The 27,820-nt window shown below is 35.6% G+C and overlaps 1 protein-coding gene across 1 annotated transcript in view; it reads right to left on the bottom strand.

The window, feature by feature from the left end:
- Positions 1–1,191: 1,191 nt before the first annotated feature.
- SNX2 (sorting nexin 2) overlaps positions 1,192–27,820 on the bottom strand; it is a 57,752-nt gene continuing 31,123 nt past the window's right edge. The window contains exons 7-15 of the mRNA XM_030317148.1: positions 23,397–23,475; positions 15,396–15,471; positions 13,876–13,989; positions 13,519–13,612; positions 11,923–12,128; positions 4,976–5,119; positions 3,490–3,570; positions 3,294–3,365; positions 1,192–1,721 (exon numbers count right to left, since the gene is read on the bottom strand). Coding sequence (XP_030173008.1) covers positions 1,671–1,721; positions 3,294–3,365; positions 3,490–3,570; positions 4,976–5,119; positions 11,923–12,128; positions 13,519–13,612; positions 13,876–13,989; positions 15,396–15,471; positions 23,397–23,475 — 917 coding nt within the window. The 3' untranslated portion in view covers positions 1,192–1,670. The remainder of the gene's footprint in view (positions 1,722–3,293; positions 3,366–3,489; positions 3,571–4,975; positions 5,120–11,922; positions 12,129–13,518; positions 13,613–13,875; positions 13,990–15,395; positions 15,472–23,396; positions 23,476–27,820) is intronic.

Below are 27,820 nucleotides of genomic sequence, written 5' to 3'. Positions count from 1 at the left end.
GTCTCTGCAAGTAATATGACTATGGACATAGTAACAAGACATGACTGTAGCCAAACTATTCCCAGTAAGGCGAGATTTTGCTCAGGGTTAATGGGACCAGAAGACGGCATCTCATACACTCTACTACGAACTGCTCATTTTGCACAAGTTTCTAAGTTATCTCCAACAGAAGCAACAGTAGAAGTCCTATTTCTGCGTTAGTTTCTCCTTCTTAAGAGAGTGTCTTGTTTTTGCATCTTCCAGGACTTCTTTTTCCTGTTCGATTGATCAAGTCTTTCCTATTAACCTATTAAGAATCAGGTACTCCTCTGAGTTCTAGGAGCATAAAAATCAGTAATGCCTACAGTAGGCTTAAAACTTCAGCTAAAACAGCTGGAAGCAAACACATCCTGAGAACACTCTGAGCTATTACCTGTATCCAGTAAACTGCCAGACAGGACTCAGTTACACGTACCACATCTGTCTCCTCTGGGAGACGCACGTGGTAAGCTTAAGAAGAGGGGTATCTTTAAGAACACGTTAAAAAATGAAAACAACTCTGATGCCAGTCATAACTTGAACTTTCGACAGCCTCAAGGAGCATGTAACAGCCATCTCAAGAGGATACAGAATAGTAAGAAGGTTGACAAAGACAAATTTCATTTTACTTCAAATTTGCTTTATGTTATTCACGGTTATTCACCAAATCACAGGGGATTTTAGCGTGGTACCATTCTTTGTCCGTTACGAGCATAGATGACCTTACCATTAGTTTCAAACGAAAAAACAAAGAAAAGGCAAGGAGTCAGTTAACTCAGACACAAAGTCTAGGACTTTGAAGATGAGCGAAATCATAGGACTTGTAATAGAAGCACATAAATACATTTTTTTCCTAATTCCTAAATTGGACATTGGTAATAGGGATGGAGTAAAACAAGAAAGCAATTATTCATTCTCTGCTTTACTAAAGACAAGAACATTCTCCAGAGTAGAATCAAAAGATAAATGTTCTTTGGTTTATGATGATTTCAGAAGAAAACTTAACCTTCATTTAGTCATTTATAACAAGAGTTCAGCCTTTTCTGTCAACTAAAAAGAAATTAATGGATCATATCACCTAGGCATATCTAGAAGCAAAAATTTCTTCCCATTAAAAATGCTTTCAAAAGATCTCTAATATGTTTATATACCCAAATAATTTGTTACTAATACTTCACAAGGAATAGCATTTTATTACTGTAATCACAAAATCATAATTTCTGTACAGGAATGTATAAGTGAACATTAATCAACACGTTGATAATTCACTTCATAACGAGGGCAAACACGCTACAGAATGTATTGTAAAGAAAAAAATATGTAAAATTGTCTGGCCTTGCAGTGCACTGTTTAGTGCAAGTATTTAAGACACAACAGTGTTCAATTCAGCAAAGTACTGCAGAATGTCATGCCACAGTCCACTTAAGTCAAGGAGGGTCGGGACATGCAGCTTGTAATAAAATGGCAGAGTATATATGTGTGTGTGTATATATATATGTATATATATATATATATATTTATATATATATAAAAAACCACATGTAATTCATAAAATATAGAGTGGTTTATTTAGATGGTTTTAAATGATTTCACTGTGGAATTCAGCGTAACCGGAACAAACATCCAAGATCTTCATAACAGAAATCTTCTCACTAGGCAATGGCTTTGGCTTCAGGCAGGAATGCCTCCCAGTATTTTATCAGCTGTGGATCATAACCAAAGATATTCTAATTACCTTTTTGTCATTTATATGCACATATTCCGTACCGCATTTAAAAATGTATATGTAAGTAGCTAACAATGACTAACATTTATTAAAGTCTGGTTCTAACTTTTTTTTTAATGTTTATTTTTTGAGAGACAGCACAAGTCGGGGAGAAATAGAGAGGGAGACACAGAATCCAAAGCAGGCTCCAGGCTCTGAGCTGTCAGCACAGAGCCCAACGCGGGGCTCAAACTCACAAACTGTGAGCTGAAGGTGGGTGCTTAACCAGCTGAGCCACCCAGGAGCCCCTACTATAGCCTGTTTCCAAATGGGATCATTTAAATGTCCCTAACTGAAGTCGGTCAACATATTTCGTGTGTAAATTATTTTAAATGTTAATTCCCGCTGGCTAATTTCAGTTTTTGATGTAAACAATATAGTTTTTAAAATACCTTACAACTTCAGATTTTTTTGGATTATGTGGAATTGTATATAAAAACAGATTGTTACTGTAAATTAAATGAGACTACCTTAAATAATAAAACTGCAATAAACTGTTCCAATATGAAGGGATAACATCCTAATCAGAGGGTATTCACATTTTATGTTAGTGGTAGCCAAAAACAATGAAAAAAAAAGGAGCAAGAAAAGAAAACACTACGCAGGAAAGAAAGGGACACATGCAGTCTCTCTTGAAACTGGAAGGCATCAGCTGCCAGTGTTTCTTCAGTAGTCCACAGAATTAACCAAAGTATAAACTGAAGTTGTGTTTAAAACAACTCCTTTAAAAACAAGTTCATGTAAATTGTTCTTTTAAAAAATCTAACCTGGTGAACTAAGTATTTAAAGACTAAATGTAATCTGAACATATAATGTCATTGCTTAATCAAAAACTAATCTATTTTATATTACATAATCAAGTTTCTATCCACATATTTTAAAACTGGAGAAAGAAGACATCCTTTTATTCAAAACATTACATATAATTTGATTACTCAAACTTGTAATAGAGCAAACAGAAAAAAAAAACCTGTACTATTTTCTTATTAGAGACTTTAATTAAAAGCCACGGTCTTCTCTGTTCTCTCGTTAAGGAGACAAATTTTGTGGCATACAATCATCACAAACCACACACAAAATAAAACAAAGACCAAAACAGCACAACCCCCACCCCTGCCTGCTAACCTTAAATAAGCTAGTTTTTCATTTAAGTTCTGTTATGGAAGAGAACTCACTGTAAGAATTTACTCAAACCACTGTGATCACTAGGGAACTAAAAGTAGGAAGACAAGAAAAGGGAAAAGACTGTCTAGCAAGTTTCTCATCACCTAACTGTGGGAAAAAAAGCATCTTGCCTGGTGTTCAAGAGCAGAGGCAAAAAGGACCTGAGACTTTCCAGTTTAACTACCAGTAATTATTTCCTCTGTGGTCATCAGTTTTCTCTACGCCATTTCTTATTTTCCGTAAGTATAAAAGCTCCTTTCACTGACGTGTTTAAAATGAAGAAGTATACCAAAGTCCTAGGAGAATTTATAAGTTATAAAATAAGTCATAAAGAAAACAAGCTTACCTGTTGTTGTGTTTGTACTAATGATTCTAAGTACTTGATAATAACAGTTTTAAAATCTTTCACTCGTTCTTTCTGTAGTACATGAAGAAAAACTCCATTAGTACAAAACTAAATTCGATTTTACTACAAAATCACAGCAAAAAAAAAAAAAAAAAAGACCACGTTGTTGGGACAAGTGTAAAATTATTATACTTGCCTCAAATCTTCCCACTTCTTTTCGAATTGTTTTAGAAATCTGTTCAAAATCTCTTTCTCCTTGTTGTACCTTTGCCTCCCACTAATAAAAACAAACAAAAAAGCACAAATTTATAACTCTTGTCAGGAAAATATTATAGAATTAGCTCATTTAATGTAAGGTCTGTAGACCCTGAGGAAGCTCACTACTGGCAAAGCCCAATTCAGGATCATTCAAACTTTCATCTAACTTCTAAGCAGCAGAAACGCCTAGGAGGTTAATTTTCATTAATATTTCACTGTCACATTTACTCAAGACGACGATATTAAAAAAATTTTTTTAATGTTTATATTTATTTTTGAGACAGACAGAGACAGAGCATGAGCAGGGGAGAGGCAGAGAGAGAGAGGGAGACACAGAACCTGAAGCAGGCTCCAGGCTCCGAGCTGTCAACACAGAGCCCGACGCGGGGCTCGAACTCATCAATCACGAGATCGTGACCTGAGCCGAAGTTGGACGCTCAACCGCCTGAGCCACCCAGGCACCCCATGATGAGGATATTTCAGTACTTAATCAATTACAATCTCCACAGCTTAATTATACGACTAAGAAAGATGAAAACATTGAGTGTAAAATTCACTATGAAATAATTTAGCAGTGTTCTTTTTGATATCATTAATAATTCCATATTATATCAAAAATATTCTGCCAAGTTCAAGAATACACATTCATCACAATTTATATGCCCATGGAAATACTTTAAGAAAAGTGTACGACAAACATTTAAAAAACATTTTTTAATAGTAAAATGTTCGGCTTAAAAAAAAAGTGTGGAATTATGGTCTACTGAAGACCTTGCTCGTCAACATTAAATTCAGTACAGAAACAACAAAACATGTGACCAGTGACCAATGGAACAGCTAAAATAAAATAACTGAAGACTTAAGCAATGAAATGGTATTTTCCCACTATGTAACCAAAACAGTGGTACATACTCTTCAAAGAGCAGGTACATTTACTTTTAGTAATATAAAGATTGTCCTACCTCTTCAATTTCCTTATTGAAGCATGGCAAAAGAAGTGTATAAATTATAATAAACTTATACAAATTTACTAAAATACCATATATAGTACATATATATGGGGGATAATGTTGCTTGGAAAGCTAAATATGGGGCAAGTCTATGCTCTAAAACATAAGTAATTATCTGAAATTAAATGAACCATCTCAAAAGAAATGTGTAATTATTAATTAGAGGTTAATTTAAATCTTTTCCTTGTGCGCTTCTTTATCCATTCCATAATAATCGTGTGGCAGTAAGAAAGGGCTCTGGAGATTTTTGACGATGATCAAAACATTAAAGTAATTCTAACACAGTTCATAAAATTATGGAGAAATGGCTAGTGTTGAATGGCTCAGAAAAAAATTTATGAAAAATTATGCATATATGAATGACTCACAGAAAATTTGAGTAAAGTGATAAATAAAGCATTTTATATTAATCACCTCTCTTATTTCATTTTTAGCTTGCTGTATTTTATCTGGTTTGTTGGCCACCATCATTTTTGCCTCAGTTTCACGTTTTTTGAGCAAAGTAATTTGGGCATCTTCCCATTTCTGCCAGCACTTCATCCGATGGTCAAACACACCCTATAAGTGAACGACATAATGCTATTAAGCGAGGGAGTTACCACTGAATTACTTTCATTATACTTGAAGTGCTGTAATACTGAAAACAATAAAAAGTATTTTAAACGCCATTCTCATATGCTAAGATAATGCAAATAAAGATGTCAATAGAAGAGAAATTTCTGTGTTCACTTCCTTGAAAACAAAAACAAGTCCCTGTGACTAGAAGAGCTCTGAATAAATAAACAGAAACTACATACAAGATGCATTTATTTCACTAGCCATTTGGGTTTTATTTTTTTTTTTATTTTTTTTTTTCAACGTTTATTTATTTTTGGGACAGAGAGAGACAGAGCATGAACGGGGGAGGGCAGAGAGAGAGGGAGACACAGAATCGGAAACAGGCTCCAGGCTCTGAGCCATCAGCCCAGAGCCCGACGCGGGGCTCGAACTCACGGACCGCGAGATCGTGACCTGGCTGAAGTCGGAACGCTTAACCGACTGCGCCACCCAGGCGCCCCGCCATTTGGGTTTTAAATCTAGCTTGTAATAAGTTTCTAACAGAGTTTTATGAAGACAGATTTAATAGGAAAAAGGTGGTATCATATTTACATTGTAAGTTTCCCTACTTAAAAAAAAAAAAATCAAAAGCAGATTTAAGTGTTGGAAATAGGCCAGAAACTGAAAAGAATAAAATGAGAAAACCCCGTAAGACTACAGGAAGTAAAAATGTGGAAGAGATGACCCACAGCAAATAAAAGCAAAGCAATGAAAAAGTAAAGGTGTAACAACAACAAAAGAGAGAGTCCTACACAAGATGAACAGGGAAAATGAGTGTGTGTGTGTGAAACGCACATGCACACACACATCTAGTAGGCAGGACCAAGTGAAAAACTAGACCAAAAGATGGTAAGAGACCAAGTCAACCAAATCCACTACTTCTTTCAAGGAGTTTGGCAAAGTAAGAACAAGAGGATGGAAATAAGAATTGAAATATGAACATAACAGAGTAATTAGAATCTCCTGAAAAAAGGTGACAGATAGGATGGGAGAATGTAATAATAAATCCTCTATTTTGATATTAGAGATATATTCATATTATTTTAGTATTTACTATTTGAACAGATGAAGTTGGTGTTAATACGCTGGGTGAACCAGAAAGCAGTAAACCAGAGTTATTTTCATTACCCCAAATAAAGAACTTCTTGGATCAAGAAATAAATAAATCCATGTTCTTATGGGGACTTGCTGAAGAGAAGAGTACACAGATAATCTATCTTAAAAATATACGCTTGGGAACAAATCAAATTTGGATCCAAATACTAGCTCTGTCACTGTATGATCCTGGGTAAATTAATTTCTGTAAGCCACAGATTCCCCAAATATAGAAGGAAGAAAAGGAGATCTATATTAGTGGATTGGAAATAAAATGAAAAATAGCACAGTGACTTAACCTAGCAGATGTTTAATAATTAGCAGGTACTGTTATGGAGTATTCCTAAAACCACACACAAATAAATTAAGAATTGATTAACTCCTGGATTTATACTAAAAGTACAAATAAAAATAACATAGGAAAAAACCATAACTGGACTGCATTTATATTACTGCATATTTCAAAAATGTGGGCAACAGCAAAAAAAAAAAAAACAAACAAAAAAACCTCTAAATCAACCACAAACCAAAGTGTTTTCTTTCCAAAGACCCTGCATATTTCAAATTAACCAGGACAAAAGACATCGTGGGCAAACTGATAAGTCAAAGCATCTTATTTCAGGTATTTAAATCTACCTTGTTAGTTTTAATTTGTCATCTCATATAATTTCTCTTCTCACATTACTGAGTAAATCTTACTGTCCCCTTTGCTTTAAAAAAAATTTTTTTTAATGTTTAATTTTTGAGAGAGAGAGCAAGCACATAAGTGGGGCAGGGGCAGAGAGAGGCTCTGGCTGTGTGGCTCAAACCTGCGAAATGAGAGATCACGACCTGGGCCGAAGTTGGATGCTCAACTGACTAAGCCACCCAGGTGCTCTGCCTGCTTTTCTTATAGTTAAAAGACATTTTCCTCATGACATTCTTTTATTTTAAATGTTTATTTGAGAGAGAGCAGGTGTGTGCACAAGCAAGAGAGGGGAGGGGCAGAGAGAGAGAGAGAGAGAGAGAGAGAGAGAGACTCCCAAGCAGGCCCTTTGCTATCAGCACGGAAGCTGTCCCAGGGCTCTGATACCAGGAACTGCAAGATAATGACCTGAACCAAAATCAAGCGACCCAGGTGTCTGTCCCAAGGTATTTATTAGAACTTAATTTTGCTTCAGCCAAATTAATTGCGTGAAAAATAAGAAAAATAATACATTTAGCATAAGTAGATGAAGAAAGTCACTACCATTTAAACAACACTTGCCCCTCATTAACCCCCTACACATACACAACACCAAAATTTAAGATTGTATTTCTCATCTTTAAGAGAAGAGGGCCACCACATCAGCTCTTCATTTATAAACTCCTCTGTTTAGTAACAATTTGATTACTTAAAATATGTATGAATACAGGGCAAAAGCTAACCAAAATGCCCTTCAATTTCAGTATTTGCTGAAGTTCTCAATATATATAAAATGGCGTTTTTGGTGATACAGTAATTTAAACTAATTTTATCCCTGCCCAATTTATTATCTCATCAGATTCTAGAACCATTACATGTTTATTGTGGCACATATATAGGAGCTCTAAAATAAAGACAGAACTATGAAAGTCAGGTTATAATAAAAAAAATTAATCTCAGCTCTAAAGAGAAATAACTTTTCTTCATTTGTTTTCCTTGTAATCCAAAAAAAAAAAAAAAAAAAAAAAGATCAAAACCACACTTGATATTCTAGAAATGCTACCTTAAAAATCAGTTAGGGGCGCCTAGGTAGCTCGGACAGTTGAGTATCTGACTTCAGCTCAGGTCATGATCTCACAGCTCAAAAGTTTGAGAACTGCATTGGGTTCTGTGCTGACTGCTTGGAGCCTGGAACCCGCTTCAAATTCTGTCTCTCTCTCTCTCTTCCTCCCCTGCTCATGCACTATGAACTGTCTCTCTCTCTCAAATATAAATAAACATTAAAAAAATTTTTTTTAAATGAGTTAAATCACAACTTAATGTTTGTCTTGTATGTCAAGAACCAAATCTGCTCTAGTAGAACCAGCCTCTCCTGTAAGAGAGACAGATTTACACTGATGAACTACTTTGGACCTCCATCCCTCTGCCAATTTATGTTATACATTTGTATGCAAACAGGCCTAGGTTAGACAAGGCTGCAGTTGTGGAATATTTTCCCTGGTCCACCAAAGCACTACAATTTTAATTTTAATTTTAATTTTTTAAATTTAATTTTTTTTAGTTTTACACTTCATGCCCAGCACAGGGCATGAACTCACCACCCTGAGGTCAAGACCTGAGTTGACATCAAGAGTCAGACGCTCAACTGACTAAGCGATCCACACATCCATTCCTAGTTTTAATTTTAATTAATACCACCTTCCAATTCAGTGATTCTGAAAATATGCCACTCAGCTTCCTGGAGTCGTCCAAGGATGTTGATTACTTATAGCCAAACAAAGAAGCTTTTCAACTCTTTGGGGAAACCATCTAGTGGGTTTACAAGGTATTTTACATGTTTTATAAATTTACATTCTCTGTAAGAATTCTTCATGAAAAGTTCTAGTGCAAAACATACTGAAAACCGTATTTTCAATCCCTGACCCTACTGTAGGGGTTCACAGGCAGCCAATACATGAGAATGCATACAATGAGTACAATGCTTAATATATGTTAGGTAACATTACTAGCCAAAATGTGGAGTCCTACATGTGAGAGGCCATGCCCCGTACAAAGAGAAAAGCAGGAGTTTCCTGGATACGCGGCCAGGCTTAAGTAATACTGTAAGTGGCTGGTCTTAGCTCCTTCCCCACTTTGGCTCTAAAGCACTTTTAGTTTCAAACTTATCATCAGAAAAGTATTTTCAATATGAATAAAAACAAAGGGCTAGGTAGTATTAAGTAGCTATTAGAAATACAGAAGACCAAACACAAAAGAAAACTGGGCACAGGACATGAAGAGTTCACACACACAAAAAGAAATGGAAATGGCTTAACATTTGTAAAGAGGCTTAAATTCACAGTAACTAAAGAAATGAAAACTTATACCAAAAAGCACCTTTGTTATTTGGGTGGGAGAAGAAGGAACACATACGATGATGTACAAAGGAGTATAATCTCTTGAGACAGTAACAAAAGAGTATTTACTGAAATTTAAAATTCATATACCCTTTGGCCAAGCAACTCTATCTACTTCTAGGAAGTTTATGCCCAAAGAGTGATTTTCAAAAAACTTACTATTTACAAGTAGACTGAGGCTATCCAATCAAACCTTAAAAAGAATGTAATGTATCTACAGAGGCTAACGTGAACACTTGCCCAAAACAGAGTGGGTGAAAAAGCTGGCAAGGAACGGTATATAGTATGCTCCTTCTTCAAGAAGGAAGAGATGCAGAGAGGGAGGAAAAAAGAGAGCAAGAGAAAGAAAGGTGGCAAGAAAAAGAAAATTAGTGTCATACACACGCATAGCTAAGGCTGTAAAGACATACAAGAATGTAACAGCATTTGAGGAAAGAGACCCATGGTATTGGGAAGAGAAGGACTTGGCTTTTTTTTTTTTTTAATTTTTTAATGTTTATTTATTTTTGAGAGAGAGACAGACAGAGAGACAGAGTGCAAGCAGTGGAGGAGCACAGACAGAAGAAGACACAGAATCTGAAGCAGGCTCCAGGCTCTGAGCTGTCAGCACGAAGCCCGATGCAGGGTTTGAACCCACAGACCACGAGATCGTGACCTGAGCCAAAGTCGGCCACTTACCTGACTGAGCAACCCAGGAGGCCCCGAACTTGACCTTTTGGGGTTGTGAGATTTAATATGTCCATGGATCACATTTTCAAATACAAATAAATCGGTTTAAAAAAAAAACCAAACCAAACCAAAGACCACAAAAATTCCCTCTCAATCTATCCCATAATTTCTCAACTCCTTTGTGCAGCTGACCTGGGCAAGGTTTCAGCAGAAAACAAAGTCAATGTGAAAGAGCTTAATTTACTTCAAGATATAACTTAAGCATGGCTCTTTAACTTTCAGTCAAGGAATCACTAATTCAGTTCTTCTCAAAGTCTGTTCCATTTATGTAAAAAGATATTAAGTGAAAAAGAACTCCTGTTCATATGACTTTGTAAATCTCTGGATTACATAAGGTTAAATGTTTTATTTTTTACTCCTAGACAGTCATGAGCATTTTAATGCTCTCTCAATCTGTAAGACAGGGATACTGTATACATTATCTCCCAAACTCAGTTGATCATGGTACATCTTCTGGTGTCAGTGTTATTCTGCAAAACATGAACTTAAGTGAATTTCAGAGAAGGTAAAAATACAGCAGGAAGACTGAGGCAGCACAGGGCCAGCCCAGGTGAGGGCTCATCACCCAAGACACAAGCAGGCCATTCCCACCAGGGAGTAATCTCCCGGGTTAGTGCTCCTCAGCAGGTACTCCTTCTTACAGACACTGCCTGGCTTCCCTTTTTGGATCCATAGGTATTCTGAAAGGTGCTCTACTTTTTTACAGCAGCCCTCATGCTAGTGGGAGTTCTGGAATGAGGTGACACTGGATGGGAGAGGAACAGGAACCATTATGTGTGAAATGGATTTCTGCATATCACAAGTTGCCCATGTACAATGAAGTACACTCTAATAACTGCTGTCTATATTACCTTAAGTAACTGAAATGTACAATTAACCACCAGAAATATACAGAGTAACACCTAAGAGTAAATACGACCAAAACTGGTAATTTTACCAATCCCAAGATAGCGCCATTCTTTAGAGCTAAGAACCCTCTAGCAATAACTGTCACCGTTAGCTTGAGAAGAGGATTGTAAATAATATACAGTGTATCAATGTTCTATGTATTAATACTAAATTGGACACAGACTTTAACTGAAAAAAAGGAACAAGGTCTCAGTAACTTTGTCTGAATTCAAAGTAAAAGGCAAATTCCCAGTTCCTCCACCCTATGATGATTAATGCTCATAAAAATAATTGAAAGACACCATAGGATCTTAAAGTACCTTTTGAAACATAGGATAGATAAAATAACACGCACTTTAACTATATGAATACTGGAGACATCTGTAGAAAACCAATTTTCATTAGTTAACTAATTACTTTCCCAACTATTCAGAAACTTAACTGTTCATCCTTAAACATTACTACAAGATAACACAATTTATTATCTAATCTAGTCCCGAGTCAGCTCTAAATATACAGTGACTACATATTTCAGTGTGTGCAAAGAATGTTTGCTTCTAGTTCAGATGAATGCTACAAGCCACCATTCAACATTTATGCAACAATCAGTTCTGGTTTTGTTCTGCTTCCTATCATACCTTTACTAACGATAACAGAGTCCATGGCTACTTTTAGTTCAAGCTAGAGTGAACAAATAAATGCTACCGGTTAGGTGCAAGCTTGTATAGGTAAGTATGTAGGTACACATGTATCGTTTTCACTGTATTTGGCATTGTTTACACCTCCTAAAAACATCAGTTGTATCTACCACGTTGTCCAAGTCACAGTGGAAGTATTCAGCTATGAATCATCCATCTTGAAGCCATCTGTATGTACTGAGAGAATACAGAACTTACATGCTTAAATACATGCCTAATGGGTAACCAAATTCTTCTTAAAAGCAAACCACTGAAGTGAGAAAAACTCAAGGAAGATTGCAAAATGAGGCTTACTTTCACTGCGGCAATAAGACGAATGTAGTCACTAAGTAGTTCTGAAAACATATAAAAGTCAGCAAAAGCCTGTTCTTGATGTAACTGGTCTATCTTCTCCTCCACTTCCGCAAGCTGAGACAGAGCTCTAGATAAAGCAGTGTGGTCCTCAGAATTACCTAACATGGCAGCACTTTTAGCAAAGGCAGCTGTGTTGGCTGAAAGTTCTGAAATAAAAAAGTATTCACTTTTACTGTTCACTAGTAAAGTTTTTAAATACTGCAATGATTTCTCTACTTTCTCTCTAAATTTTATCTGTTCATGTATTGCTCAAATAATTATCTTAAAATAATTAACATAAAACAACCAGTCATTAAGACGCCTTCGGCATACATGCCAACTGCTCAGAGCTCTACGAAAAATTAGAAGAACATTAAAGAAAAATCAAGAAGAACCACTGCCTATATTCCCAAGGGATGAACTATGTTTAATTATATGTAATCTGCCTCCCCCTTCTTCCTGAAGCGCTCACTGTTTTTGTCTATTCCTATAAAAGATAAAACATATTTTCTTGTCTCTGGAAAGCACTGGGAGGACTTGTAATTGACTTATACTACATTTTTTGGCCTTTACACATTTATTTGAAATTGAAAATGTCTCTAATTTTTAACGAAAACATTATTTAGCTAATAGGAAAAAAATCACGGTAAAACTGTAGAGAATTGTATTATTCATAAAAATCTTATTTTTTTCTTTGTGTACAAGGCTTGAACAGTGCTTGGTGGAAATACTAAGAATTTCTAAACAGATTTCTGAACATAATCATTTCAGACACAGATGTTTATAAGCTAAATAATGCCAACAACTAATAATACATTGCCTAGAAATTGCTCTACGTTACATAATTTTCTCTAAAAGAACCATAAAGTCATTCTCTACAAGATACAGTATAAATGGCAAAAGCTGTTATAAACTACTTTCAATAAAAGCGTACTGATGTATTTCTGTAGTTGTTTTACTGAAATGGTTACTGGTAATGGTACATACTAAATTACTTAGTAAGTACTTCAGAAAGCTAACATGAAAATCCTCATATTCTTAGAAAACAACAAAAACTTCATCATAGAATTAAAAAAATACAACTCAAATTGCCAATCAATTTTTAACGGCCCCTCCCCTAGACTTTTTAATTTGGCTGTTCAAAAAAATGAAGAAAATAATTCAAAATTTTCTAGGAAATGCAGGCACACAGGAAGTTTTCAAAGACAAATTTCAAAAATGGATTTTTAAGCTGATATTTTTAACTGTATCAGTTACTAATAAGACATCTTCATTCATTAAACTATACGAATGTTAACAAAGTGTTAATCAAATGAACAACAGTTTTAAACCAAACTTTAAAATATACTTTTATAAGCTCAGGATTTTTATACTTCTCAACTAAGTCAGGTTACAACAGAACAAAAAAATATTAACAAGGTTGAAATGGAAAACATTCTCTTAAACTATTGTTCTCTCTCTTCTATAGTAGCTCCAGAATGTGCATTTTAATAAAATTTAAATAAAATCTGTAATTAACTAATGGTGTTAAACACATAAATAACGAGGCAAACAAACCTTTTCTATGACAGACCAAGGCTTCAACACTAGCATGAAGTTTCCTAAGTTGCTGATCCAGATTTTCAAATTGCTGCTGCTTTTCTTCAAACCACTAAGAAAAAAAAAAAAATGAAAAATGGAGCTAATTTAGCAAGAACAAACCGCTGTAAATTAGGTTACCAATAGCAAGCCACATTCCTTGTTTTAAAGCAACAAATTAACCGTGTATATAAAACCATGGTAGTCAACTGATGTGGCTGAGGACTAAACTCAATAAGCAAATTAATATCCTATTTTCTACTTGTACAGCTTTAAAATGCAATTGTTGGGCTCATTAATTCATCTCATTATTCAAGTCGAAAAATCAGCTCTTACTGCATCCGATTCATTCATCTTGATTGTCATTTTGTTGACAGCGTCGGCAGCCTTGTTCACCATCCTCAATATTCCTGCTCCACTCAGAGCCTGTGTGTTAACTGCTCTAGGCAGCTGGAATTGAATGACAAATAAGGGCAAACAAACCGGTTAAAAGGCTGGAGGTTTAAGTGGGCGCAAAAGGAACTGCACACCCCCTCCAAAAAAAGAAAAAAAGAAAAAAAAGGAGGTTGTATTTTCTTCACTCTCATACATTTCAATAGTGAGATCTAATTTCTCAAATACACTACTTGTACACTCTCAAAGGAAAACTTAAAAAATAGACTTTCCATTTGCTTTTCTTCAGCACGTTTACATTTAGATGGAACAACACTCTGTTTGTCAAAATATATTAAGAGATTGTCAAGTACCTTAACACTGGCCACCTGTTTGCTTGCAGAAATAAACTTGTTTATAAGGAAAGAAGAAAGTCTTGAGAAAAATCTCCTTATGTTCAGCTAGGAGGGTGTGATTCTAAATTTTTAAAAAATTCTAGTATTCCAGTAAATTAAAAAAAAAAAATCTCAAATAGTAATAATTGGAACTGTAAACTGTTACAAGCCCCAAATGTACTAAGCATCTCAAATCAAAGGAGCAGCATGGTTATAATTTAAGCTCTTTTAAGTCACAAATTTGCTTTCAGAACCTTGGTAAGAATATTAGAATGTAGACATTTAAACACATTTAGCTGTCTCTAAAAGGAGGCCTGAATAAACTTATTTCAACACAATGCCTGAACAAACACTTAGGGCATTGAGAATTAGACTATTTAGAGATCATTCTTCTAAATCTGGTTTAAAAATTTTTGAAAAAGAAAGTGGTCATCCTACTGTTACCAAAGCAGAAAAGGTATTTTACTAATAATTTAAATTATTAAAACACTAACCTCAAGGGGCACCTGGGTGGCTGAAATCAACTCCTGATTTCAGCTCAGGTTATGATCTCACAGTCATGAGACTGAGCCCCATGTCAGGCTCAGAACTGGGTGTGGAGCATACTTAAGATTCTCTCCCTCCCTCTCCCTTTGCCTCTCCCCCATGAATGCACTCTCTCTCATAATAAACACTAAGCGCCACCCCCTCCCAAAAAAAAAGAAAAAAGAAAATCAATTTGTTCCATCCACTAATCCCATCATTTACCGAGTATCTATTTTTACAAAAATTATCAAAATGACAAAACACAGGGGTGCCTGCGTGGCTCAGTCGGTTAAGCATCGACTTTGGCTCAGGTCATGATCTCACAGTTCGTGAGTTTGAGCCCTGCGTCAGGCTCTGTGCTGTCAGCTCAGAGCCTGGAGCCTGCTTCAGATTCTGTGTGTGTGTGTGTCTCTCTCTCTCTGCCCTTCCCCCACTCACACTCTGTCTCCCTCAAATATAAATAAAACATTAAAAAAAACCTTATTTTTAAAAAATAAAATAAAATGACAAACACAAATAATAAGAAAATTCGTATCATACAAAAATTTAAAGTAGAAATAATACCTCTGAACTTTCCAGGAACTGCCTTAAATCAGGATCCTGTAGTAAAGTTGGATGCTTTACTGTTCTTTGAAGATACCTAGATATAAGAATAAAATTTCTCCTTTATTTATGAGTAGCACTTTAAATATTATTTGAACAAAATTACAAAAACAAACCAAAAAAATAGGTAAAATGATGTCCTCAGTCTGCCTCTTAGAATATCAGTCTGCTTTCACTCTAATTGTTTAGACTCTTATAGCAATTTAATGACTAAAAAGCTTTTTATTCCTCTTTGGAAAGTTCATCATATATAAAAAGAGACATGGCAGGCTGTGGAGATGGGGATACAGGAGAGATTAAATAATTTACTAAACTTCTCACTGCGAAGTAGAGTTGTAAAAAGGTATATGAGTTTGTTGAATAATTTGATCTTCGGGTGGAGTCACCATGTTCTGAGCTAATATTTCAGAGTCCTAACACATATCACTATATATATTCCAATCAACTATTTTTTTTTATTACTGCTGTTATCACCAAAACAGAGGAACACCTACCAGATTTTTTTGCCTGTCAGCAAATTATCAAATCAGCTTTGATCTTTATTGGACAAGGACTGATTTTCTTCAAAATTCTATTTTTAATAAGGTTTTGCTAAAAGTTTGATTCATGTTTTTCTTATAGGACACAACATAAAATAAAAATGAAAAGTAAAGAGAAACACCCTTGCTAAATCACTTTTAGCCCAACTTTAGATATTTTCCTTTACTAGAACATAGAAAACCCCAAGTTTCTGCCATCCATAATTAACATTCTTTCATAAAAAGAAAAAAGGTCCACTATTTAATTATTCTTGATTACTTATCTAATCTCATGTTCTGCAAAATTATTCTTCCCTTAATGATTACATATACTAGTATTTCAATTATAGTATTTTACCTCACAGTTAACATGTTTATTATACATCTACAGAATAAATGTTAATCATTAATTTTCTTCGATCTCATTATAAGATTATAAAACATACCTAAGGCTTCTGAAAAGCAATGGTAACCTTCTATAAAGTCACAATGGTATAAAGTCACAATTCTACCCAGTGGTTAAAACAACTATTTTATTAGGGCCAAAATGTTAACTTCTGTTTTTATATATTTTAATACATTAAACTTCAAGTCATTAGCCCACATAAGAAAACACTGTAACAGAAATAGAGCATTTAGCAGGTATGTGCAATACATTCTACACTGTGGCTTAAAAAAATTTACTGCCAATATTATCAAGCTAAAAACGAGATGCAACAGGAATGTTAATTTTGTGTCAAAGAAATGGTGGTATACTCCCACTAGAATTTTACTTACAGTTTTAATACTCAAGTTTTCCAATAGTATTGGGTTATTTGGTTGTTTAGGCCGTGTACCGCTTAAAGCAGTTTGCATAAGTTGTTCACGGGAGCGCACACAACAACTGGCAAACAGCAAGTACTCAGACATTTGTAAAATGAACCAGCGGGAAGGAAGACGAAACATGTCGTACCCAAACTTTGTACATCCTAATAGTTCAAACCTAAATGTCATTACCTACTACTACTTACATTCTAAAATGGCTTTCCAAAGTGAGCTCTGTAGAATACTACTAGTCTCCTTCAGTATTCCGGGAAAAAGACTGGTTCTATAATCAGGCAAGTCTGAAACTTATCACATACACATCACTCTCTTTGAGTCCTAAATAGCAGCGTGTTAAGCGCTGCACAAAGTTTTATAGGAAAAAAACCTGGTTTAACTTTGTTAAACCCTACATTAACAAAACTCAATTGTCTAGATTTTCCTTTGTCATCCTACCACATACTAGCATTCTGAGGTATCAACATCTTGGAAAAGGGCATTCTAGAAAAAGACAGAAAAACTTTACTTCAAGGGTTACACAGAAGTAAATAGCAGTTAACTGTTTCTTAAAAAGTATTAAGCTTAATGTTAAAATTAGGAACAGGAATATAAAGCAGATTTTTTTGTTCCAGAGATAATTACCTTTTAATGTTTTTTTCTAAAGGTGTATGTATACACACAAACTCAGATTTGGTTTTCACAAAAATATTACACCATTATACCTATAGGTGTGTATCCTTTCCCGCAAAACAGGCAGTTGTAGGTACCTTTCTATGTCATGAAATACTACTAATGTCATTTTTATTTATTTACTACATGGAATTCTATCCTACAGATAAACTATAATGTAGTTATTTTTTAATACTACGATCACTACTCGCTTTCTTATAATTTGCCAAGTACTATCACATACGATGGAATTTTATTCTTCAAATTGATTGTATATAATCTACTTTGCTTATCTTATTTATTTATTTATTTATTTATTTATTTATTTTGGGACAGAGAGAGACAGAGCATGAACGGGGGAGGGGCAAAGAGAGAGGGAGACACAGAATCGGAAACAGGCTCCAGGCTCCGAGCCACCAGCCCAGAGCCTGACGCGGGGCTCGAACTCACAGACCGCGAGATCGTGACCTGGCTGAAGTCGGACGCTTAACCGACTGAGCCACCCAGGCGCCCAACTTTGCTTATCTTAATACGCACATTTTATGTTTTTAAGATTTTTTTTCTAATGTTTATTTTTGAGAGAGCCAGAATGCAAGCAGGGGAGGAGCAGAAAGAGAGGGAGACAAAATCCAAAGCAGACTCCAGGCTCTGAGCTGTCAGCATAGAGCCTGACGTGGGTCCCGAACCCATGAGCCGAACCCATGAGCCGTGAGATCATGACCTGAGCCAAAGTCAGAAGCTTAACCGACTGAGCCATACTGGTGCCCCTCAATAGGCACATTTTAAATGACAATTCCTATTTTACTAAGTGGTTTGTGTTTTTAACTTAGACAATAAAGGAACAGATTTGCATTTTGCTCTCCCTTCACATCAATCTTTCTACCATTATCACTTTCATCATTTCTTACAAGCCATGAAACTATCCTTCATCTTCATAACCCTTATGTTCATAGGGATGTATATTTTTTCATTTTTTAAAAATTTTTTTAAATTTTAGTTCCACTGTAGTTAACATACAGTGTTGGTATTACTTTCAGGCATACTACGCAGTGATTCAAGAGTTCTATACAGTACTCAGTGCTCATCAGGGTAAGTGCACTCTTAATCCCCATCACCTACTGCACTCCCTCCCCTCTCCTCCCCTCTGGTAACCATCAGTTTGTCCTCTATATTTAAGGGTCTGTTTCTTGGTTTTCCTCTCTTTTTTTCCTTTGCTCATTTGTTGTTTCTTAAATTCTGCAGATAAACGAAACCATATTGCATTTCTTACCCTGAATGACTTACTTCATTTAGTAACATACTCTTTAGCTCCACCCATGTTGTTGCAAATGGCAAGATTTCATTTCCTTTTATGGCTAATATTCCATTTTATCCACACACAAACACATCTTGATCCATTCATCTATCCATGGATACTTGGGCGACTTCCATATTGTAAATAATGCTGCAATTAACATAGGGGTGCATGCATTCCCCTGAATAAATGTTTTTGTATTTTCTGGGCAAATACACGATAGGAAGATTCCTGGATTGTAGTAGCTCTCTTTTTAACTTTTTGAGGAACTTCCATACTGTTTTCCATAGTGGCTGCACCAGTTTGCATTCCCACCAACCGTGCAAAATGGTTCCTTTTTCTCTATATTCTTGCCAACACTTGTTTCTTAACTATTTGATTTTAGCTATTCTCACATATGTGAGGTGATATTTCACTGTAGTTTTAATCTGCATTTCCCTGATGATGAGTGCTGTTGAGCATCTTAAGACATATTTTAAATGAATGAATATTTGTAAATATTCACCAATTCAGAATTAAGGTCCGCAGGGTTGTAGATCTATAAAGGATGGATACAGAACAAAAACAGGCAAAGACTACAGGGAGAAGAGGTAACACAGGGAGAAGACCTGAAAAGAGGCGTGGGGAGAAAGAGACACATTTGGAAGAAGAAAGAAATGAAGACACAATGGAAAAGCTGACAAGTAAGTATCACACTCAACATGAGACAGTAGTTCTGCAGATTTGCTCCAAGGAAGGGTTACTAAAAAATTTAGAAGAATCGCTTAGGGTTTTAAGTTCTGACTTACTGAAAACAAAACAAAATAAAGCAGGTTACACAAAATTGAGAGGAATAAAGTTAAAAACATTTCTCTTACTCTTAAAAACTGAGAACAAACTGAGGGTTGATGGGGGGGGTGGGAGGGAGGAGAGGGTGGGTGATGGGTATTGAGGAGGGCACCTTTTGGGATGAGCACTGGGTGTTGTATGGAAACCAATTTGACAATAAATTTCATATTTAAAAAAATAAAAATAAAAAATAAAAAAATGTTTTTGACAAAAAAAAAATTTCTCTTGCTTGAAACTCAAACACAGGTGCTAATGATAACGAACAAAGGAACAGAAAGGCAGAAAGAGCCTGGGCTTTGATGACATTCATTTGTGGATTCAGCAAATATTTGTAAAGCATTTACTAACTGCATGTCATTTTCTGTTCTGAACACTCAGAATATATGAGAGAAAACCGTATTTTAGTAAGAGAAGACTGATCATGAATAAACACACAGATTATATATACAGTATGTGACCAGTTGGCAGATGCTATGGAAAAAGGAGGGTAGAACGGTAGGTAGAGCAAATGAGATCAAGTGTGCAAGGTATCGTTGGGGGCAATTCAAAGAGAATAGGTTAGAATGAAGCCAATGATGAGAAAAGACTTCACTGGAAAGATGATACTTGAACATCTAAAGTTAAAAGAGGTAAGGGAATTACCATGCAGACATTTGAGAACAAAAGCTTTCTAGGCAACGGGAGAGGCCAGTGAGAAAACTCTAAGGTGGGAAAATGCCAGGGATCTTTGAGAAGCAGCAAAATGACGAGTGTGGCCTGGAGCAGTGTGATCAAGGGGCACAGGAGATAGAACAGATAAGAGTGAGCGGTGCAGGTCATATAAGGTTCTGCAGGCCATCATAAGGACTATGGCTTTTACGGAGTGACATGGGGAGCAAGAAACATGATGTGATTTATATTTTAAGAGGATGGTTCTGATTGCTGTATTTAGAAAGAGCAGAGATTCAAGCATGGAAACAGAAACCAATTAAGAACCTACTGGAGTTAATTCCAGCATTTGGACTACTATGGTAGTAGTGAGAAATGGTTGTATTCCAGATTATGAGAAACTGGCAACAAGATTTTCAGAAAACTGGATAATCCTAAATACTTCCTGATAGGAAAGTGTAGATTAATTAATCTGTACTAACTGTTAAGGCCAAGCCAGTTGAGTTTTTAGGTGCTTGGACTGAACACAATCCTGATAACATTTAAGATAAGGAAAAATGCTTTTAATGCTTTCAGCAAGTCGCCCAAGGCCACACAAATACTTTATAGTGTGTAGTGAAATACAGGCTTCAACAGAGAAAGGATTCTAACTCCCTACACACTCTATCATGCTACTCTATACTTCTCTGTTTATATCTGCAGAAGTGTATCCTTACCTATGAAATAAAGTCAATATGCTCTTAACATAAAACGTGAAGCACTCTCAAGAAAACCAAGAGAGTGATCTTAGAGAAACTCTTATTAAAAGTACTTTCTGCTTACTTTAGTGAGTGTGGGTGGCCCAGGAGAATCCCTTTCTTAACGACTCCCTCTCTCTTCCTGTATTTTAACACCAGATGTTCATCCTTTCATTCAAGACCAAAATCTAAATTTTCTGAGTTGAACAAATAAATACACAAATTTATTACCATAGTATATACAAAGAAAACTACTTCCCTGATCCACTAGATTAAAACTAGGTTAGGCATCCCACAGATAAGCCTGTTCTAATTTTTAAATTTTATGAAATGCCACAGAAAACTCCCTTTAGAAAAAGCATCCCAATTCCTCTGCTTCTTTATACCTATATTTTCTTTAGTCATATTTTTTAATGCAAAATGAACTTTTCCCTCATAGTATATGGTTTCTTTTGTTTATTATTATTATTACTGCAATAGCCACTAGGGTAGCACTTAACAAGTAACATTTTTCACTAAAGAAACTGTTTTCAAATATCCACTAGATCAAATCCCAGTATTTCCTTACAACTCTCCTCAATGTTTCATACCACATGATGTTATGGTAAGTACTAAGCAATGCATTCAAGTTGCGAGAAAGGTGAATATAGAATCAAATTATATGTCCTTGGTACAATAAATCTTCATTAAGTTCCTTATCAAGCATGCCATCTGAAACATTTCAAATTTACTCATAGAAAAATAGGACTTGAAAGGTTTCTCAAAGGGTCATGGTTACACTTTCAGGAAGAACTAAGCGAAATCGAAGCAGAACATTATCTACCTTTACTCTTAAAAACATTTGGTCTGTGACCTCTTTCACAACAGAAACAATTCTAAAGCCTAACCTAAACTTCTCTGGACACAATTTAATCCTTTCCTGAGTAAATGCTTTTCTCACAGGCACAATCTCATCCTTTAAGACTTCTGTAATAATAAGTTGCATAGTCCGCTTTCTTACTGTAAATTGTTCAAACCTGACTGTACTGCAGCATTTTGTTAAAATGGAAACAATTTATTAATAAGACCCCAAAATAAAGTGACTTAAAAATAGTTTAAATAATAATGTGCACCCTGGAGATAGACATACTATTTCTTAAAATCTGTCCTATCCACCTCATCTACTGATTTTAAGCCAAAAGAGAAAATAAAGAATAAGCACATTCAATTAAAATAACAAGCAAAAACACCCTATGAAATTAGAAAATTTCTATGTCTAGGTGATTACCAACTTACGTTCTAAAAGTTGGGCTTTAAGATAATTTCAAAATTTTTTTCTTAATTTTCAGCATAGCAAGGAAGGAATAAATGTTAAGATCCTGGGAATGGGTTCCTCCTATCCGTAACTCATTTGGTCTGTGACATTGAAGACAACCCTTCAAAACTAAAGGAAACATGTCAAGTACTATGCAGTAAGGTAGGGCAAATGTATCAGACTTGAAGCATACAGTCAACTCAATAAATGACTCATACAATTGTGCACTCAAGTCAAAATCAATTATGCAAAATTAAAGGAGGGAGCACAAACTTAATTTTTTATTGTGTTTAATAACATTCCTAGCCAAGTAATAATTCAATGGAACTATAGTGAGCCAAATTATCCAACAAAGAATGTGAATATGGGTAAAACTTCCTAGAACCTAAATAATACTAAATATTAAAAATCCAAATATTTTTTATCATTTCTTTCTTCCCATTCACAAGTTTCATGGTATCTTTTTACAAGCTTAGCCATTCCTTACTCCTAATGCAAAATACAGCTATGTTTTTAAAAATAGATCTTATTTTATTACAAAAAATTTTTTTAAATGTTTATTCATTTTTGAGCAAGAGATACGTACACAGAGTGTAAGCAGGGGAGGGGCAAAGAGACAGGGAGACACAGAATCTGAAGCAGGTTCCAGGGTCTGAGCTGTCAGCACAGAGCCCAACACGGGGCTTGAAGTCACGAACCGGGAGATCATGACCTGAGCTGTAGTCAGAGGCTTAACCAACTGAGCCACCCAGGTGCCACACAAATCTCTACACCTAACGTGGGGCTGGAACTACAACCCCACAATCAAGAGTTACATGCTCAACCAACTAAAGCAGCCAGGTGCCCCTATGATACATTAATTCTATCCCCAACAAACTAATGCCTTTATATTCCTGCTTACAACACAGGATACAAAAGTAGGTGTTATTTTATTAGACACACTATTTGCTAAATACTAATCCACTATGATGATTAACGAAAACAGAACACAGTACTGTGTTGTTGAAAGAAGTAATTTTCTTAATAAAAGTTTAAAGCACTCTTAGTAGAACCATGAAATGGTACTGTGGAAAAAAAAAACATTAAAATATAGTTGTGCCATATAATGGAATTAGACTTATTATTACTGAAATAAAAACATGACAGTAATAAAGCATAGCTGTCTACAATTACCTTTCAAGAGCTGCTCTCCGTTTTTCTACAAATTCAGTGGATGACGAGTCTTCTTTACCCACTTTGACCTTGGTCATGCCTTTGAAAAAACACTCGATGAGACTCATGATAATTTTGTTATTTGAAACAGTTTTTTTATAGTCATTCCTTCATAATCTAAAATACACTTTAAATTTGAATGTGATTAAAAAAAAGAGCTCCTAAACTTATAACCAGTATCATACTTTAGAGAAATTATAACTCATCATATATTAACATCTCATCTTGCTAAGTACGCATAACATGAAACCAGATAAAGCAGAGGGTGAGCTGTGTCTGCAGTTTTCTAAACTCTATTTGCATTCCTTATCTGTTACATATTACACTCATGGTAAATTAAAATGTGTTTGCATTTCAATATGCATAAAGACATTCAAATTAGCAAATTTAAGCTCAATTACTATTTTCATTTCTTATGAGTAATAATTAAGGTTCTTTAGTTTGGGGACTAGAAAAATGGGAGTATAATCCATGAGTGTGCTAAGTATTTTCCTTGTTGTAGAGTCTAAAAACATCTTGTTTATTTATTATAGCTAGTTTTGTAATAGCTGAAACAACAAACACTTTCATAAAAAATCATGTTAATCATTTCTGTACTGGCAATTTAAATTTTAACAACAATGTATCAAATTGCATATTTTTCTTTTTTCCTTGTGCTTTTTTCTTTCAGAATCAATTCTGTAGCAACGAAGTAATGACATATGCTACAACATGGGTGAACTTTAAAGATACGCTATGAAAGGGGCGCCTGGGTGGCTCAGTCAGCTGAGTGTCTGACTCTCGGGTCACGATCCCAGGGTTGAGTCCCGCGTCAGGCCTGGTGGTCATGCTTTGTGCTGAGTGTGGAGCCTGCTTCAGGCTCATATGCATGTGTGCACACGCCCTCTCTCTCTCTCTCTCCTTCTCTCTCATCTCCCTTGCTTGCTACCTCTCTTAAAAGAAAAATACTATGTGAAGGAAACCTGTCACAAAGGTCCACTTATTTTCCTTTACATGAAACATTCAGAATAGGCACATTTAGAGAGAAAGAAAATAAATTAAAGACTGCCTAGGCCTAAGGAGTTGGGGGAGTTAGAGGATGACGGGAAGTGCTAATAACGAGGGGGCGCCTGGGTGGCTCAGTAGGTTAAGCATTTGACTTCAGATCAGGTCACGATCTCGCAGTCCGTGGGTTCAAGCCACGTGGTGGGCTCTCTGCTGTGAGCACAGAAGCCACTCTGGATCCTCTCTCTCTCTGTCCCTCCCCTGCCCATGTGCACTTTTTCTCTCTAAAATAAATAAACATGAGGGGCATCTGGGTGGCTCAATCAGTTGGACATCCGACTTCTACTCAGGTCATGATCTAGCAGTTCATGACTTTGAGCCCCACGTCGGGCTGTATGCTGACAGCTCAGAGCCTTGAGGCTGCTTTGGATTCTGCGTCTCCGTCTCTCTCTGCCCTTCCCTCGCTCATGCTCTGTCTCTCTCTCTCAAAAATGAATAAACATTAAAAATTTTTTTTAATAAAAAATAAAATAAATATTAAAAAAATTTATTTAAAAAGATATTCTAAAACTGACTGTGGTGGTGTATGCACAACTCTGAATATACTAAAAGCCTTATATACCACATTGAATTATACGCTCTTTATTTTTTTTAAGTAAGCTCTACACCCAATGGGGTGCTTGAACTCACAACCCTAAGGTCAAGAGTCGCATGCTCTACCAACTGAGCCAGCCAGACACCCCAAATTACACACTTTAAATGGATAAATCATATGGCATTTAAATTACATCTCAACAAAGCTATTAAAAATAGATTATGTAAAACCATGTAATTCTTATTCAGGCTGGTACATCTGGTAAATAAACATATCATCTATGAATGTTTTGCCTAACATAATTAATTCTTCTGAAATACAAGTTTGAAAAAGAAAACTCAAACACCTAAAATTATCCGCCATGAATGGACCACTAAAAGTGGGGTGTTACTGATATAACATATTGTTTCCCTCAAAAAAAATCTTACTATGAAGTTCTTTACATTTTTCCCTTTAAGGATTTTCTGTTCATGCTACTTCATGCTACTGTTCATGCTAGAGGTAACTATTAAGGGCCACCAGAGCAAATAAACACTTACTCTAACCAATTAACTCTTAAAACTTTTCAACTTTGTTGTTCTTTTCTAAAAGCTTAGTGAAACAGTGGTTTTCAGTTAACTAATCTTACAAACAGGTTACCTGTGGGCTAATGAGAAGACTCCTGTGCTTTCAGGGGCAGTTCTAACTTTTCAGCAAAGACGACAAATTACAATTCCTTTTCTCCTGCCTCCACTTTAAGTGTTTGTTAGTTGAAAACCACTGGCTGTATACTTAAGAGGGCCTCCCATATATCAACAGTTTTGTGGACAACCTATTCACTTTTTAAATTTTTATTTTATTAAGTTTATTTATTTTGAGACAGAGACAGAGTGCACTTGCGAGCCAGTTGGGGAGGGGCAGAGAGGAGGGGGCAGAATCCCAAGCAAGCTCCGTGCTGCCAGCACAGAGCCTGACACAGGGCTCGAACCCAGACAAACTGTGAAACCAGGACCTAAACTGAAACCAAAAGTCAGACACTTAACCAACTGAGTTTTGTTTTGTTTTTTAAAAAACTGGTAAGACAATCTGAAAAAATGACTGCTTCTGTATTTGCTTGGCTGCCAGGAAGTTCACAACAAATTTGTTACCCACCTTTAGTAATTACCTTTAGTAATTGTTCAGACTTTACATGTACATTTTATTTATTTATTTTTTTAAATTTTTTTTTAATGTTTTTTAATTTATTTTTGAGACAGGGAGAGACAGAGCATGAGCAGGGGAGGGGCAGAGAGAGGGAGACACAGAAGCCGAAGCAGGCTCCAGGCTGTCAGCACAGAGCCCGATGTGGGGCTCGAACTCACAGACTGTGAGATCATGACCTAAGCTAAAGTCAGAAGCGAACTGACTGAGCCACCCAGGCGCCCCACACGTACATTTTAAAGAAACTATTTAACTTGGTTTCATCTTACTGTTTGACTATGGTTATTTTTCCTGCTAATTTCTTTCTTTAGATATATATACACATATCTATATACGTATAGATATGTATATGTGTATATGTATACACACATGCAAGCACACATATACACATATGTGCACACATGTATGTGCATACATGTGTGCACACGTGTGTGCACGTGTACACATATGTGCGTGTGCATGCACATACGTGTGTACCTGTGTGTGCACATATATTTTTTTAACTGCATTATATATGTAGTTGCCTCAAGTCATTCCTGGAATAAAGTAGTATATAAATAAATATAGCACACGACAGGTTATGTAACCTCGATGAACCTTACCTTCCTCACCTATTACATAAGGACAACACTAAGTTAACTTCATAAAGTTGTTGTGAAGGTTAAATGAATCTCCTGGAAATTATTTAGCACAGTAACTTTCAATAAATGTTAATTATGCCTATAATTTAATTGATAACCTTACAATGTAATGGGCAATCTTGGCCACGTGTATGCCTAATACAAACATAACCGTGTGACTGTCCCCTAATAACCTTTTGAAGCCTGTGAGAATCAACATCAGAAAAGGATGCTCTTAAGATTTACTTTCTAACTTCTATTTTAAATTTACACATACTATTTATTATGCTGTAACAATTTGTGGAAGGTTGAAGATCATTAAGGCAAAATATTAGCTTAAAACAATTAACCTGGCATTAAAATTTACTTTTTCAAAAAAAATTTTTTTGCTCATTGTTTATAGACTGGATTAGCATGTTAGCCAGCAAAATGAGAAAAATAATTTATTTTTCCTCTTTTGATATATAAAAATAGTTGCACAACCTAATCAAAGAAAAAAAGGTAATAAATAATTTGTGATACAGGAAACTTAAGATCCATATAAATAGCAGGATGCCAGAAGATACCACTGCCAAAGTTTTAAAGATAAGAGAAATAAGATTATGAAGTAGGTCAGCAGTTCCCAAAATACAGTCAGAATACAAGAAAGGTTTCTGAGACCCCTTTTCAGACAGGTGTCGGGGAAGGGTGTACCAAAAAGCCTATTTTCATAATAATACTAGACTATTGTCTTTTTTACTCTCATCCTTTTAGGAAAGCTCAGCAGAATTTTACAAAGGTTATATGGTGTGTTATATCACAACAGATTGAAGCAGAAGCAGATATAAGAACATAGCTATTTTCTATTAAGCCAGATATCAGAGATTTGGAAAACTAAAAACAAAAAGCAAGCCACTCTTGTCACTTAAACTTACACTGCCTTACAAAAATTTAATTTATTGATATTCTTAATTTTTTAAAGTTTTTCTAAAGTAGACTCTACCCACAACGTGGGGCTTGAACTCACA

This window comes from Lynx canadensis, chromosome A1, assembly GCF_007474595.2.
Source record: "Lynx canadensis isolate LIC74 chromosome A1, mLynCan4.pri.v2, whole genome shotgun sequence".
Classification (NCBI taxonomy): domain Eukaryota; kingdom Metazoa; phylum Chordata; class Mammalia; order Carnivora; family Felidae; genus Lynx; species Lynx canadensis.
Note: the sequence above shows the minus strand (reverse complement) of the source record. Positions and strands in the feature narration are given on the sequence as shown.